At 59.4% G+C, this 16451-nt stretch overlaps 1 protein-coding gene across 1 annotated transcript in view; it reads right to left on the bottom strand.

The window, feature by feature from the left end:
- Nucleotides 1-2356: 2356 nt before the first annotated feature.
- Nucleotides 2357-16451, bottom strand: part of SPECC1L (sperm antigen with calponin homology and coiled-coil domains 1 like) — a 114611-nt gene continuing 100516 nt past the window's right edge. Inside the window, exons 14-16 of the mRNA XM_055119046.1 lie at nucleotides 7167-7283; nucleotides 6469-6528; nucleotides 2357-5068 (exon numbers count right to left, since the gene is read on the bottom strand). Of these exons, the coding sequence (XP_054975021.1) occupies nucleotides 4979-5068; nucleotides 6469-6528; nucleotides 7167-7283 (267 nt within the window). The 3' untranslated portion in view covers nucleotides 2357-4978. The remainder of the gene's footprint in view (nucleotides 5069-6468; nucleotides 6529-7166; nucleotides 7284-16451) is intronic.

Genomic DNA, 16451 nt, shown 5'->3' with positions numbered 1-16451 from the left:
GGTTGTTCCTGGGCCCTCTGGATGGGCGCCTCAAGCCACTGGTGGCCGGGCAAGGCCCAGCTCAGGTCTATCCTGTACCAGCTCCCCAAGCTCTTAGCACCCCCAGGTTTGAGCACCCAGCTTCCCCCTAGGGCCTTTTTGTGTCTGTTAGGTGCATAGGGAGGGGCTGAGATGCCCTTGGTCAAAGTGCTCTCATTTCAGGTCTCCAGTGAAGCCTCTGTGAGCAGCACCCAGGGCCCCTCCATCCCAGGGCGCCGGAAGTTGCCCGTGGGAAGGTATTGGTTCAGCTGCCTCCTGGCAAGGATGCACAGCTCCTCCTGCTTCTCCCAGGTCCCCTTACGGGCTGTGCTGCTTCCGGCACCACCAGCTTTAGGGCACCTCCTGGGTTCTGTCCGGCTGCCCTGTACCCCGCGTGGCTGGACAGCCTGGCTCAGGGGCCAGCAACCCGGGCAGCCCTCCAGGCTTGGAGAGCTCTAGGAGGCATGGGGACGCCCCTGGCAGGCCCCGTCTTTCACCTCTGGCCAAGGGGTTCCCTGCTCAGCCCCAGGCTGGCTTTGAAGGCTGCGGGCACCCACCCTTCCTTCCGTCCAAGCGTGGGCTGGGGGCTCTCCCGCCGCAGGCAGCTCCTTTGTTCCTGGGCAGGATGCACCTGGGTGGCCTCTGGCCCGCGATTGTTCACGCCAGGCCAGCTGGGCCACATCAGGGAGAAAAGAAATGCCAGACCCAGGATGAAGGTGGCGTGGCCAGCGTCCCTGGGAACCAACTGGGCCAGCGGAGGAAGTGGCGTGACCTCATGGGCCCAGCATGGCCTGGAGCAGCCATGCCGGCCGCCCAGTGCCTCCCAGGCCCCAGGAGGGTGTTTAGGCCAGACAGCAGTCCCACCAGGAGCCCCGTGCCACCGACTGAACAGAGGGGAGACAGCGTGGAAATGCGGGGATTGGCTCCCATGGGGTGGGGGGCTGACCTAGGCTCCAGAGTGGGCCAGCAAAGCCCTTCTGGCCACGACCACTCCAAGGATGGTGCTCAACACTGTCCTGCAGGAGCTGCTTCTCCCCCACTCCTGCCACGCCCGGACCCCTGGCCACCCCCTACCCACTGCACAGGGCAGCATGCCCGGTGGTGAGCACTGGGAGTGACCTTCTGAGGTCACCATTTCAGTGAGGTGGGAGGAGTCCTCTCCATCCTGTGTAGGGGGCAACCTTGGGGCCGTCCTGAGTGCTGGTGGCGTGACACGCACCCCCGAATTACACTGTGGACAGTGGACACTCCTGGGGCTCCCTTTTCCTGGCCAGAGTCATCTTTCTCCATCCCCCCTGACCCACGATCCACGGACACAGGGCTCAGGCTGGCTCAAGTGATGGGGTCCTTCCTCCAGCGCCCCCCTCCTCACCGCCCCCAGCCGGCCGCACCATCTGTGGGCCGGCAGAGCGCTAGCCAGGCAGTCCCCTCCCAGCGACGGCCCCTCCCCTCCCTGGTGCAGAGACCTCTTCCGCCTGCCCTCCCCTCCCAAGCAGCAAGCAGGCCACCAGACCCCAGCCCTGTGGTGGGTGAGGAGTGTGAGCCCCTCCCTGGCCTGCTGTCTCCCCTCTCCCAGGCACTGCAGCATCAGAGCCCCCCCGCCCCCAAGGGGTCCGAGAACCTTTCTAAGGTGTCAATGACTCCCTTCCCAGAGACGCTCCCCTGGGGTAGGCTCTTGAAGGAACAGACCGTTGGGCTGGGCCCCCCTTAGGGGTTGTCTCCCCAGTTACTCCTGAGCCCCCTGGGTCTGGGGTCAGCGTATCCGGTTATGGGCAGGCTCCTCAGCGGTCTGCTCCCGAGGCTACATAAGGCAGGAGGGTGGTCTGGGTGGGGAGTGGGGGAGGCACCCTGACCCAAGGGAGAAGTCAGCTCATGCTGCCCCGCTTCATCCCGGGGCCTGGGGGCGGGGCCGCCAAAGGCTGGCGGTGGCATGAGATCAGCGTCTGGCTCTGCACAGGGCCCTGCGCACACACCTCCCCGCAGCCCTGGGAAAGGGCACTCCTGGCCACTCACACCCGGCAGCCCTGGGCCCCTGACAAGGATACATGCCACGTTCTGCGTGCTGCTCACGCCTCTTGAGACACCGGGCAGGCGCACACAGGCCCCAGCTGCGCCTCGGTGTGGTGCCATTACTGACTCGGTTTTCTCCGGACTCTTGGCGAGACGCAGCTCTGGCAATACCACCTCGCACCCGGGGCCCCGGAGCAGCTGTCCTTGGAGGCACCTTCCCCAGCCCGTGTCTGTGGGAGGCGCTGCCCTCGCCAGGCCCTCGGGGTGGGGAGGGTCCTGTTCATGCCAGGCGGGAGGGGCGGGCAGAGTCAGAGACAGCCAGGCTGGAAATGTTTCAGGAACTTTAATACATTCAGGAATATTGAATAGAACAAAATAAAAGTAGTCAGTCAGCAGAAGTCCGTGGCTGAGAGGAACAGAAATGCAACTGGCCCTTCTGCAGGAAAGCTTGTGCTTGACGGAAGAAAAGGCAAAGGCGTTCCTGGAGGCGTCCTGGGAGTGTGTGAGGGAAGTGGGGGGGCACCTGGGCACGGAACGGGGCATCAGGGCTGCGCGTCTGCCGGCACTCACCGCGGAACCACTGGGAAAGGCGCTCATGCTGGCGGCCTCTGCCGGGCAACGTGCAGCTGCTCACCTGGCCGCGGTCAGGGCCAAGGGGTGGCCCCTCAGCACGGCAGCCGCCCCCTCACCCCCCCACTCCAAATACCTGCCCCCCCAAGTTCTGCACAGCTGAGCTGCCAGGGCTGGCTCACATGGCTGGGAATGGACAGAGCAGTGGACCACAGACCTGGAAATTGCAGGACAAAAAGGAGCTCCCCGCTAATGTAATAAATAAACAGGAACACGAGCACACACGGGACACACGGGCCCCCGGGAGGTGTCCTGGCGATGGCCGAGGAGGGCAGGGGTGGAAGGTAAAGGGAGCGGTGAGATTCTCAGCGCCTGGATGGTTCTCGGCGCATCCCCGTTCGGGGCCGCCCGCCTCTCTCCCGAGGTGTGCGATTCCACCCCTACTCTCTGGGCACTCTGGTTCTCTCCCCATGGGAGGTGCCCTGTGCTCCTGAACATGCTGCTCCCTCCCTCCTAAAACAGAAACACCGCCAGTGACTCTGACTCAACAGTCACTCCGCGGGCAGCACGGGGCACCGTGGACCAGGCACAAGGAAGGGACTGGCACCCAGCAGGGCTGAGGGGGACAAGCCAGGCATCTGCTTGGGCTTCTGGGGGTCCCCGGCGCCTCCTTTCGGGGCTGAAAATGGCCTTTTGCAAAAAAAACTCCCCACCGGGGCTGCCAGCTGTGAACACCCGAGCAGGGCGGAGGGCATCAACTGGCCACTTGGCAGCTGTGACCTGCAGGTCACTCACAGGCACCGTTTGCTTAGGAACCACGTCCCTTTCTAGGCCACAGACAAGTCCAATTCGGGTGTGGGACAAGGCCTCCGGGCCGAGCCGGCTGCAACTCTTCCTGACCCTGTGGGTGCCCGTGCGCGTCACGATCCTGCTTCCTCGCACTGCGCCGGGGAGGCCACACATGCTGTTTTCTGGAAGAAACACGTCTTGATGCTGTTCAAACCCATGACGAGACGTGGGCTCTGTCTCCACGAAGGGCCAGGTCCCGCCCGAGCCCGCCGGGCAGAACGCGCTGGAATAAGGCTTTGGTCCACACCTCACAGAAGGGGCCGCAATGGGGCCTGTTGTTCAGCGCCAGGGGTGGCCGCCGGCAGGGGGCCTGGCTCCACTCCGGGCTGTGCCCAGGCGACATCCTGCGCTGGCCACGGAGGCTGGAGGCCCGAGGCCCCTCCGGATGGGGGCGGCACGAGCACAGAGAGTTAAGGCACTTTCGTAAATTCCTGCCCAGGACGGTTACATCCCAGTGACCCATAAGTGCTTTAAATGACACTCTCTGGGCTCCCAGCAAACAACTGTTTAGTGTTTGTTTTTCCCTGCTACCACCTATTCCACTCCTTGCTCTTTTACCAAGTTAATGTCCAAATCTTTGTGTTTTAGTGTTTTACCTCCACACTTACTAAACCAATTTAACTTTGGTAATGAAGAATAGGAGCTTTTTTTTTTTTGCTGATATTGCTGATTGATAAGAAAAACACTTTTTTGTCCACGCTAGGAGGACTCTTGACCAATTCTTTTGTCTAGAACCCTAAAGTCAAAAGTGGGGATCCAAATCCCCTTCAAGGCTGGGGGACAGTCAAGGCAGGTGAGCATCCAAACGCCCAGAGATTCCTGTGGGCAGAGGCCCGCGTGAACCGCTGCCAGCCGTGACGCTGAGAGTCGGCCAGCAGAGTCCTGGCTACCTGCCGGCTCCAACCGAGCGCACCTGAGCCGGGCTGGCCAGGACGGCCCGTCAGCGCCAGCGGAGGGGTTGTGATGCATGTCTCAAAACCAAGCCCGCGTGAAGAGCCGAGGCCGCCGGGGCAGGAAGCGGAGCGCGCCGGGCTCCCACTTCCCGTGTCTCTTCTGGGCAGGCAGGCGGCAGGGTGGGGCGGGGGCTGCGTTGCCCGCACCGTGGAGCCCCTTCCCCGAGTCTAGCTGGGGCCGGGCCGGGGTTTGGTCGGAGACCCCGCAGCACTGACGCAGCTGAGCGTGCTCTCTCCGAAGGGGAAACCCTAGCCGCCTCTTGGGGTGCGGTGCGGGGGCCACCCTGAGCTCCGGCCGGCCGGGTCGTGCGGGAGGAGACAGGGCCGAGCCATGAGACACACACACACACACACACACACACACACACACACACACACACACACACACACACACACACACACACACACACACACACACACACACACACACACACACACACACACACACACACACACACACGGAGGCCTCCGGCTGAAGTGCGCACGCTGCGGGGCGCCCCGAGAGTGGCAGGAAGCTTTACGGGGCGCGGAGCAAATGGCGGCGTCTCTCGGGACAGGCGGCAGGCCTCTCCAGGCGCTCAGGTTTCAAAGTACTTGTAGATGGCCGTCACGTAGAGCATCACGTTCTGCCAGTCGGGCCGCTCCGTCCGCACCATCTCGTTAATGTCCTGGCAGAGAAGGAAACGGCGGTGAGGATTCTGGGCAGCTCCCGGCCCATCCCGGCAGCCACCTGGCTGGGGCCACACGCCAACACTCAGCAGTGTGGAGAATCTCTCTGGGGCTGGACAGGACCCCCGAGGCCAAGATTCCCAGCTTCGTCTCTTCCCACCTCCCCGGGGCGGGCCTCGGCCCTGAGCAATCCCACACCCCTCACCATCACCCTCCAAGGCTGCCCTGAAATCTGCCTCTTTTCCTCAAACCTCTCCCTACACTCCCTTTCTTCTCAGAGTTCGTCCCAGGCCCAGTCCTGGGAGAACTGGGGGTGTGCCAGGGCCCCCCAGAGCTCAGCCAGGGGAAAGCGCGGAGCCAGGGAAGATGGTCTCTCACATGGGTGGCCTGTGAGACCGGACTGCCGTTGTAGGCAGACTTGTTAAAGTCTGGGTGCGGGGTGTGATGGGGCCTTCAAGAGCGTCGGGGCTGCTGAAGACCGTGTGACTTCCGGAGGGAGCAGTACAGAGCCCTGGCCTGGGAGGCCCTTCCCAGCAGCAGAGACCTGCCCAGGGCTGGCCCGGGGGGCCAGGGCCCATGCGCCTCCCCAGAGTCAGCTCCCCAGCTCTTAGGGAGAGGACTCGAGGGCAGGAAGAGCAGCCGCTGCTTCTGCACCTGAACTGTACATGTGACAGGCAATGTCCAGGGAAGAGAAACAGGTCTGGGGACTGTGCCTGCTCTCTCTGGGCACCCGAGAAGCCATGGCCCTGTGGATGCAGACGCAGACGGAGGGGGCTCCGGCAACACTCCGTGCTCCACGTCTGTCTCCGGGATGATGGGGACAGCCCTGCACCTGGCGCCCAGCCCAGCTGGTGAAAGTGGATCCAGGAGCTTCTGCATGTAGACACGATTTTCTCCGAGCCAGTAAGAGCTGGTGACAAGCCTTGTGGGAGGAACCAACTGCAAGGGGCTTCTGCAGACCCTGAGGCCTAAAGACAGCCCGAGTGCCGGCAGGTCTGTGACAACGCACTTCTCACACCACGTACGGCACTTCCCAGGTGGCCTGTGAGAGCAGACTGCTGCGTACCTCCGGGAAGGAGTACGGGGAACACTGACTGAGCCTGCAAAGCCACCTTCCTCTAAAGCGCTCCCACTCCCCGGTCTGACAAAGGGAGAAAGGCCTGCTGGAGGTGCTGGGCAGCCACTGACACACGTGGCAGCACGCCACGGAACCCTGGGGTTCGGGTAAGGAGGAGGCTGGCTCAGGGCTGCTGCCCACGCTTGGATGCTTCCTTGGAGGCTGTGTGAGATGCCAGTGGGTAGGGGAGAGAGTCCGCCTGGCCCACCAGCCAGTCACCGGCCGCGCGGGGACCTCCCTGAATAAGGAAGCTCTTCCCAACAAGAGGGGCCCTGGACTCACCAGTGTGGATTTGATGCCGACACTCTCAGCCGCCTGGAAGGCCAGGGTGAAGTTCCTTCGCTGGAAAAGAAACGGAATGACTGGAGGCAGAAAAAGGCTGGGTGCAAGGCCACCGCACATCCATGCTGCTTGGGCCAGGCAGACACCTGTCCACCCTTAGAATTCCAGCCGTGACGGGGGACTCATTCCATGCTTGACAACAGCTCCCTAGTGACCAGCTGTGGATCCCACCCCCCCAAGCCCCACTGCTCTTTTCCTCTCAACAGAAAAGGGTCATTTCTGACGGAAGCCCTGGATGGCCTGGACATGTACCCCCAGACCTAGTAAGAAACATGTGTCCAAGAGATTCTCCCCTGCAGGGATGGAGCAGTCTGCCTGGAGGCTAGGAGGGGCTGGTGTGGGTGGGCACGTAGCAGGGGACCAAGGGCTGGGCACCTTGCCTGTGGCCTGCAGTCCTGGTCAGGGTGGTGGCACCCAGGTAGCTCCCTCCAGTCTTGGCAACACCCTCCCCTGCCCCATCCGGGTGAAGACCGTCATCCTCCATGTCACTGAAGGAAGGACTGGCTGGCTCCTGGGAATGTCGTCCCTGTGGGAACCTTTAGCTGCTGGTGTCTAAGCCCGAACAGGCCCAATCCCGAAGGAGAGCAAGCCAGGAGTGCAGGGGCGGGCACTGCGCAAGGAGCCCTTGCGGACCTTACCTTGTCCTGACTGTTCAGCTCCTGGTACGGAATGTGGGCTGGAAGGTACGTGTGCAGGAGCGCACAGAAGGCCAGACCGTCGTTCCAGCTGCTGCTGAAGTTTGTGATGTCAATATTCTGTAGGGAAAGAAGAAGAAACATGTGAGCCGCACACGCCATGATGTCCGGGGAGGGGCCTCAGCTGGCACCTGCCCCCCGCCTGGGCCTGAGCTGGATGGGTCTTGGAGAAGCACCACACAGTGTTGGCATCAGGAAGCATGCCAGGCTGCATGGAAATCTGAGCCACGCTACTCCTGTCTGGCTGCAGCACGGCCAGCGGTGAGCAGCGGGCCCACGTCAGGCAGCACCAGCTTCATCGGTCACCCACGTGGTCGGCACATGGCAAGCCTGGGCCCAGCCCCCAGCTGGCACTGCATGGTTCTCTGAGCACAGGGCTGTGAAATGCCCCTGGATACTGCTGGGTGCGGCTCCAAAACCAAAACCAAAGGGGAAAAGAAACAGCCCGATGGCAGGTTGGGAATCTCTGCCTGTCTGTTATCCAGCCCGAGATGCAGGCACAAATCGGAGACAAGCACTGCACTTTCCCACAGTGCTCTGGAAAAACCGGATGGTTTTCCTTGAAGTAGAATTTTCATTCCAAACTTAAGCCAAATGTACTTACAGAGTAAAGCACCGTTCTGAGCACTTTATTATATACTATGGTTAGCTGTCACATAACCTTTACCATTGCTTTCAACAATCTTTCCGAAGAAGCCACTCCCCACTTAAACACTGCCAATTCACACACTAATGCAAACAACATAAACCAAAGCAAAGACTCCCCAGATACCTCTTATTTTGTCTCACTGCCTACTCATGCAGCCCTCTGCGGCTGAGTAAGGTTCCAAAGAACTGAGGGAACCCAAAAGTGAACTGACCACTAGCTGGATGCTGGCTGACTGCCCTCGGGAAGAATCCACAGAACAGGGTCAGTGTGTGGCCATGTAGAGAGTTTCATCAAGCTCCCCATTCCCCCAAATCCTTTACGATTTGTCAGGTCCAGACACAAGGTGGGCGTGTACAGAGCTGAGGGGCGAGTGGAGAGGGAGAGGTCGGGGCCGAGGCTGCAGGGGTCACACACTCTCGCCACGGGTCTCCTGATAAGCACAGCAGGCGGGGGCCAGGAAGGCACAGTCCAGACAGGCCTGCTGTATCCCGAGGGCCCAGGCCACCCGCCGAGGGGTCTCAGTTCTGGAACAACGAGAGCCCACCCTGCGGTCACTGCTGCACGTGCACAGTCCCAGTGGGTCCGACTCTCATCTCCTGCGCCTCAGGAAGCAGCCAGCTCCATCCGGGAGGAAGAAGGCCTCCGAAGGCCTTCCCAGGCACTGGGCCACAGCAGGGAGAACAGCGAACCTCAGCGGCGGTGTGTCACTGTAACCCCACCCAACACCCACGAGCACTCTGACAGGAGGCTGGGACTCCATCGGGGTCTGAGGCCCTCCAAGTCACCTTTGACTCTGACTCTGTGCCCTGGAGGAAGCCCAGGACACCAGGCATCACGGCACTGAGGGCAGCTGGAGGCGCGGTTCTGGCTTCACTCTGGTGGTACTCGGGAGGGTCACATGTGGGTCAGCCGCATGCCAGGTGCCTTCCCCCCCCGGACGGTCTCCCCCGGCCCAGGGTCGCATATGGCTGCTGAAGGCTCCAACCCTTGCCCCCTAGGTCACAGTCACTTCTGGAGGAAAACAAATCCTCACTTCCTGCTGCCGCAGCCCGGCCTGCGGCCCCTCTCCCGCTCCCTGGCAGGGTCGCCTACGTGCCGGGCCTCAGCACAGGCTCCCGCACCGGAGGAAACGGCTGCGCCCCAGCGCCCCAGCTGTGGGAACCCTGGCCTTCCCCAGCTTCCGCAAGACAGACCCAACCTGGAGCCTCCAGTCAGAGCGGCGGCCACTTCATTTCCCAAACACGCCCAAGCGATTTACACAACGGCGGAAACAACGGTTCCTGTGGAGTTCCAGGCCCGGCGGGCTCCCTTCTAGCACCTGACAGCGGCGGAACAAGCACCGAGCAAGGCAGACTGGCGGGGGATTCCGACGACCGCCATACCCAGAGCAAGTGGGCGGCGGGCCGGCTGGGCACCCCGGCGGAGGAGATGGGTTCAGAAAGGTGCAAGTCCAAGGGGAACCTGTGAGCATCCCCGGGCCCTCTGTACACCCCCAAATCTTGTCCAGAGAGAGCTGGGGGCGGGGAGGAGCCTGTGCTGCTAGCTCAGGGGAGGCTGCCACCAGAGCTCAGCCTGCACCTTGCTGCCACTACTCACGCATCCGTTTCTTGTGGCCAGGGCAGGAAAATCAGCCCACCATTCAAGATTGCAGACCAGGTTAAAAGCTGAGGAGCCATCCATCTGGGCCAGCACACAGCCATAAAAGCTCAGCTGCCACTGGCCACGGGGGCCAGGCCTGCTGCCGGCATGGGTGTACGAGTGCCCGCCAGCCTCTGCCCCGAGTGTCCTTCGGCCTTCCCACGAGGTCCTGCGGCATGAGATCGCTCCCGCTTTCTCTCTGAGCCACATCCGGATGAGGAACTCTCCAATCCCGTGTGCTGCCTCGAAGCTCAAGTCTGTCCACTCAGGACGAGCTTGTGGGGCACCGACTCTGGTGGAACTGCTGGTCTCAAGTGACTTATGTGCCACAGAGCGGTGTGCCCCTCTGATTTATACAGGATACACATCCCGTTATTTAGATGCCAGAAGGTATTTCTCTAAACATTTGTCCTTTTTTCACAATTCCTGACTCACAACTCCCAAGTCATGAAATTTCCCAAGGCAGAGGAATGAAGATGTCTCTTGCTCCGTTAAAAAGATGGTTTCGGCACAATACACAAAAGGAGCGAGAGAGCAAAAGGGAATGCCCTGCTACAGAGGTGGGGTGGGGGTGGCGGGAGGGATGCTGGGACCATTGGTGGTGGAAAATGGGCACCGGTGGAGGGATGGGCACTCGACCATTGTATGACTGAAATGCAAGCACGAAACTTTGTAAGTCTGTAACTACCTCACGGTAATTCACTAATAAAAAATTTTAAGAAATATATATGGTTTTGGGAAGAAATGAGGGCTGAGGTCTGGCTGCCAAGAGAACTCAGTCATTTGAGTTCAGCCTTCCAGCCCCACTGCCTTCGGACAAGAGAGCCTGAGAACAACAGCCAGAGACCAAGGGTTCAGTCTCTGTGCCTGGTGGTGAAGCCTCCAGGAACACCCATGAAGGGCTCAGAGAGCTTCTGGGTCTGCAAACCCGCGTGACCTGGGGAGAGCCGTGTCCTGGGGTGGGGCGGAAGCCCTGTGCTCTGCCCCTGTATCTCTTCCTCCATGTCTCTTGCACCTGGCTGTTCCTGACTTCTATGCCCTTTCATAATAAGCCAGAGTTCCGGTAATTAAAATGTTTCCGAGTTCTGTGAGCCGCTCTAGCCAATTAGATAAAAACCAAGGAGGGGACGTGGACGTGTGACAGCAGCTGGTCGGCAGTGCAGAGGAAGAGTGTGGGCCTGCAGCTGGCACTGGGGGTGCAGCAGTGTTGGGAGACCGAGCCTGGAGCGCGCCACAAGAGCTGAACTACACTGCTTGTGTGCAGTTGTGCCGATCCCCTCCCTGACACCTGTTCGGCACACGGCCACCCCCACCCGCCGGCACCCAGATGAGCAACAGCGCTTCCCAGCGCGAGTCCCCCGTTGCGAAGACGCAGAGGAAGGGCCTAGAGCCAGGTCCTCCCCCTGGTGCTACGGCAAGCCTCACTCGGGAGCAGTCTTCAAGGCGTGACGCTGGTCTGCAGCCGAGCCTGTGGGGAGGAGAGGCTGGGAGCAGACTCGCTCTCTGTGGCAAACCCTCACCCTTACCCCCTCTCCTCTCCCCATGCCCTCTCACCTGCACCCTCACCCTCAACCTCACCCTCTTTTTAGCACCCTCTCAATCCTCTCACCCGTACCCTCTGTCATCCGGGTTCCTCAGAGCAGCTTCTCTGGTACAGGCCAGAGCTTTCGGACCCAGGCTGGGGCGGGATTCAGGGGTCATGTGGCAGAAGTCAGAGGAAGAGATGGTGGGGACACAGGGCAGGAACTCAGGGGTCCCTGTGAGAGGTGACAGGTGGGAAAGGAAGTAGGGGCTTTGGAGCGCAATCAAACTAGACGTGATGACAAAGTGGCCAGGACGAAGCGGAGACTGTGCAGTCAGGGGTGCCAGGAGAGAGCTTTGCTGAGGGAGACTGAGGCGCAGTCACACTTGTGATGTGATGTTCACGGTGCCGGAGACCCCAGCGGGAGGCAGTGATGTTCGGGATGATCAATGTGCAAGGAATGAATGGTGACTAGAAAGCGGCACTGGGGCCCAAGTGGAAGAGCAGCTTTCAACAGGGCACAAGAGGAGGTCAGACCGGGGATGGGGGGAGGTGGGGTGGGCGACAGAAGCCAGAGGAAGAGCAAGTGTTCAGAGCAGGACAAAGGCCAATTATGCCGGAGGGCTGGAAATGAAGCTGCCAGCACAGCAGGAAGTTAGGGGGCCTGTGACAGGGAGCAGGGCCCGATGGTCTGCAGGTTAACAAAGGGCTGCAGGAGGTAGGCGGCCACACCAACTCTCCAGGGTGGCAGCCCCTGGAGCAGCCTGGCCGGCCGGCCTCTCAAAGACTTCTGGAAGTCCAAACTTTGCCACTGGAATGGGGGATGGGCGGCATGCATGCTTCCAGGCGCTTTATGAGCAGTGCTGCCAAGCCCTCTGAGAAGTACACACTTTCTTTTTTAAAATAAAGAAATACAAGACATTCTAGTCATGACATGCTGCAAATGCCCCGTGAATGAAGGCCTATTTCCCACCAAGTTTTCAGGTCTCTTCAAGCTTTCTCCACAATTTAAATCCACTAGGTTTGGATTAGGTGGACAAGCGAGAGGATTACACATGTCAGAACCAAAGTTCACAAAAGCCTTGTTAACAGGCTCACAGGCGCTGCGCCCCGTGTTTTGCCTGAAGAGGGGAACATTCTCCTGTGCAAGAAGTGTCGCCCAAGATACGACAGGCGGACAGACACGACTGGGTGCACAGTGCCACTTGCTGTCCTTACTCAGGAGCGAAACTCAGCCTTCCACCTGCGAGCTGGCCCGACGCCCCCACCTCCTGCTCCCTGGGACGAAGCCCTCTCCTGCTCCTGCGCTTTTAGGTCCGGCAATGTGCCCTACCTCCAGTTGTGCCTTTGGATCTGCCGTGAGTTAAGAAAAGGGGCATGAAAGACTTTATGTGAAAGTATCAAAAAGATAAAAAAAAAATGTCATGAAACATCAACAAATGCTTTGTCTAAAGTTTAATTAAGGGTCATAAAACACATCACCAAATGCAACATACTCTTTAAATAGTTATTAAGATTCTGATCTATTTAAGGAAATGGTACTTTTTATGGGTCAAGGCAAGAAGCCAAGAGCCATGATTCATCTCTCTGCGAGCACATGCAAGCACCCACCTCCTAGTACCTCTCAGCTACGGAGCGGGTGTCCGTGGGTCCAACACAGGGAGAAGAGGGGTCCCTCCTGCCACCCAGTGTGCTGGGAGCCACACATGACAGCCCCGTGTATCCTTCAGAAGGGGACACTCAGACACCTGCCGCTGCCCACCCTGCGTCAGACTGGGCTGTCACCCGACTGTGCAACCAAGAGTGAGGTCCACTGGCCTAGAAAATGCAGGGGGTGACGGTGCACCCAAGCACTGCCTTGTGAGGCGCCAAAAAAAAAAAAATCCCCCCCAAAACAGAAAAGACAGTGAAAAGGAAAAGGAAGTGCAGCAACAGCCGTGGAAAAGGTTGAATCTGCGAGCAGGTGATGCTTCCAGAAGCCCACTCAGCCCCCAATGGCAACTCACGCTTCTCAGCGCTGGGGAATGGGGAGACTAAGCACCTGCGAGAAGGGACCGACGGGACCTCAGACACCAGGCTGCTGGGGCAGAGCGAAGGAGCGAGGGTGGCTGGCAGCAGGAAGCGTCCTGCCGGGCAGCGATGATGATCAGTGGCCAGCGACAGCCGAGAGCCTGTCCTCCTCAAATCTACTGCGGCAGGGGGCAGCCCTGCTCACCCGTGAGTGCGTGGAATCAGGTCTGTCGGCCATCGCTGCCGGGGGAGAGCAGGGCCAACACTGCCCCGTCACCAGCGAAGCCTCAGATGTGCGGCCTCTGCAGGGGGAGCCCAGTACACCGCGCCTGTGTCTCCCCCAGACACCCACCCCGGGAACAGCAGTGGGGACGTGAGGGCTCTGTGGGCAGGCAGGCTTCATCCCGAGTCTCCGGCAGGCCACAGAGCCTGCCTTCGTGTCTCGAAGACCACAGTCCTCAAAGTTGGGCTTGTGCTTTGGAGGAGCCCAACAAAAAACCTGGCACACTCTTGCAGTCAGTCGGCAAGTAACGTTTGCTGGAAAAATAAACTCACTTAGAGTAGCTTTCTCTCACAAGCTACAGAGAGGTGCTAAGAGGGCAAGAGTACAAGCCTTATTGTTCAGAGCCCCATGTCTGGTCCCTAGCACTGCATCCTTCCTGCATGGCCCCCTGGCCTGCCCTGCCCCCCTAAACACACACACACACACACACACACACACACACACACACACACACACACACCCTACCTAGCACTGTATCCTGCATGCCCCCTGGCCTGCCCTGCCCCCCTCCACACACACACACGCACGCACGCACGCACACATGCACGTGTGCTCACTCCAGTGGTACACAGCCTCTGGCACTGCTGAACCTGAGCAGTACCACATGGTCAGGCCCGGGCACTGAGCTATAAGGCCTGGTGCAGGAGCGTTCCCTGGACCCCTGAGTACAGCTGAAGAGTACCCCCAAAAGAGAGGAAACTTCTGAGGGAAAGTATATGGAGAAGTTCAGAGGATGTGTAAGTCTTAGGTGATGGGTCCGAGCAGTAGTACAGCGGGTAGGGCACGCACCTTGCATGTGGCTGACCCAGGTTTGATCCCTGGTTCCCCACAAAATGTTCTTCCCCGAGCCCTGCCAGAGACGGTCCCTGAGTGCAGAGCCGCTGTCAGCCCTGTGCATGGCCAGATAAACAAAATAAAATTTCTTCTCCATTCCACGGACACACCTGCAGAGGCTCCGTATTGGGGGCTTTGTTGGTGACTCTGCGGCGCTGGCCCCTGCTCTACCCTGATGGCTGGGGGCTAACAGAGCTGATTCTGGTTCCGGTGGCTGCCTGAAAGGTCCCAGGTGTGGTGGTGCCACCTGCTGAGGTGGAGTCGAGGGGAACTGGCTCTGTTCTGTCACTGCACCCCCCGCCTCCGCCCCGCCCCGAACAAAAACAAAATGAAACAAAAAAGTCTCAGCTGAGCCTGCTAGGGGTGAGGGTGGGGAGGGAAGAACGCTCTGATTTCTAACCATGAGGGCCGTTCGAAGACAACACACTAGCAAGCATCAAGAATGGTGGGTACAGAGGCCATGGACACTCTCGAGAAACAAACATGAAGAACCGGAGAGAAAGCACCGAGGGCAGGGCGCTTGTCTTGCGTGCAGCCCACTCAGGTTGCATCCCCAGCATCCCATATGGTCCGGGAGCCCCGCCAGGAGTGATCCCCGAGAACAGAGCCCAGAGTAAGCCCTGAGCACTGCCAGGTGTGGCTGAAAACGCAGAAAGGGAAAGAAAATAAACAAACCAACCTGATTCATGCAGGAACGCCACCACACAGAGACTATACAGTACACTGTTAGTTCAGCGAAAGACCCTGCCTGGAGGAGGATCAGCAGGCCGGAAGACGGCCATCTGAGGGGAGAGGCGTCGCCTCTCTCCTGGGAATCACAGCCTAACCCCTGCTCTTACCCAGAACTGCATCGCCCATCTGAAATCACAGGCAGCCTCGTGGGCCGGGCCCAGGCCCTCCAGGACACCAGAGCACAGGGCAGCCTGGGTGTGGAGTGCCCGCAGCCTTGCAGTAGCTGGGCGAGGAAATGAACTCAGGAAAGAGATGCTCAATATAGCGCGCTCACCGTGAGATGACCCTGGCGTCCTGCTGACAGCAGGAACAGGACACTTTTTTCTATCTGTCAGTGCCGCTGTTTCTACACCTACAGGGAACCATCTTGGCAGAGGATAAAATGGCTGAACATCTAAGAAAGTGCCACAGTGTGGCACCGCTTTCCTGTACTTCTTATCAGTCTCAAACTCAGCGGCCTACTTCATCTGTAAGTGAAATGCATTTTAAAGGGGGGCGGAGGGTGGGGAAGATAGAGGCAGAAGACAGCTCAGCAGTCGGGGCACATGCCTGGCATGGGCGGGCACATGAATTATTCAAACCCGGGCTCCGAATATCACCCTTCTCCCAGCACAATCAGGTAGCCCTGGTGGCTCACGAGAACAGCTGGGGCTGGCCCAGGGTGCCCGAGTATCACCGGGCAGCACTGCACTGGCAGGCCCCAGGGCTCCAGCCATTCAGCCTGACCCTCTGGGCACTACTTGGGAGACCCTCGCACTGCCCACCACACCTCCCAACAAAGACAAACACGTCACATCTGAGCCAGAGGCAATGAGATACCTGCAGTGGAAGCATGTGATGGCTCTGCCAAAGGCCCCAAAGAGGGGCTTGCCTTCCCCAGGGCCCCAAATGCGGTACCTGGCACTTGTGACATCATATTTATTCCCCAAGTACCACCTGGAAGGTCCCCTACCCCCCCAAAAATAGTCAACAAAAAAGTGAAAGCTGTTTATATCTACCACATGAACAAGCCAATCTATACTTTTCGGATCCAAATACAAGCCCGTGAAATGCTGATAGGGCTTCACTCACAACGAGGAACAACTGGAAGCAGCACAAACGGCTGACGACAGCTTGGTCAAACAAGTTCTGATCTATGGACTATCCCGAGGGTGAGAGGGGGTGCATGGGTGAGACAGGAAATACACTGTTGATACTGAACAAATTTCAAAATAATCACGCTAAGAGACAAAATCCTCCCAAATGATATACATCAGGGTCCCATCTGCATGAATGATGGATTCCAGCAGTGGCAGCAGACCAGCGGCTGCCTGATGGACGGTGAGGAAAGGTGGGGCTGGGAAACGCATGAAGAGGCTGCAAAGGCGTGTGAGGAAACGCCCCTGGCGATGGGTGTGTCTGCTCTTCATGGAGGGGGGCACTGTCATAGGCCAAACGTTTTCAAATCACAAGGCCAAGATTCGACCCCTGGCACATGGCCCCCAGAGCACTGCCAGGAGTGATCTCTGAGCCCAGATCCAGGAGTAAGCCCTAAGCACAGCCGGGTGTGGCCAAAAACAA

This window comes from Sorex araneus, chromosome 11 (assembly GCF_027595985.1).
Source record: "Sorex araneus isolate mSorAra2 chromosome 11, mSorAra2.pri, whole genome shotgun sequence".
Classification (NCBI taxonomy): domain Eukaryota; kingdom Metazoa; phylum Chordata; class Mammalia; order Eulipotyphla; family Soricidae; genus Sorex; species Sorex araneus.
This window is presented reverse-complemented; position numbering and strand designations above follow the sequence as displayed.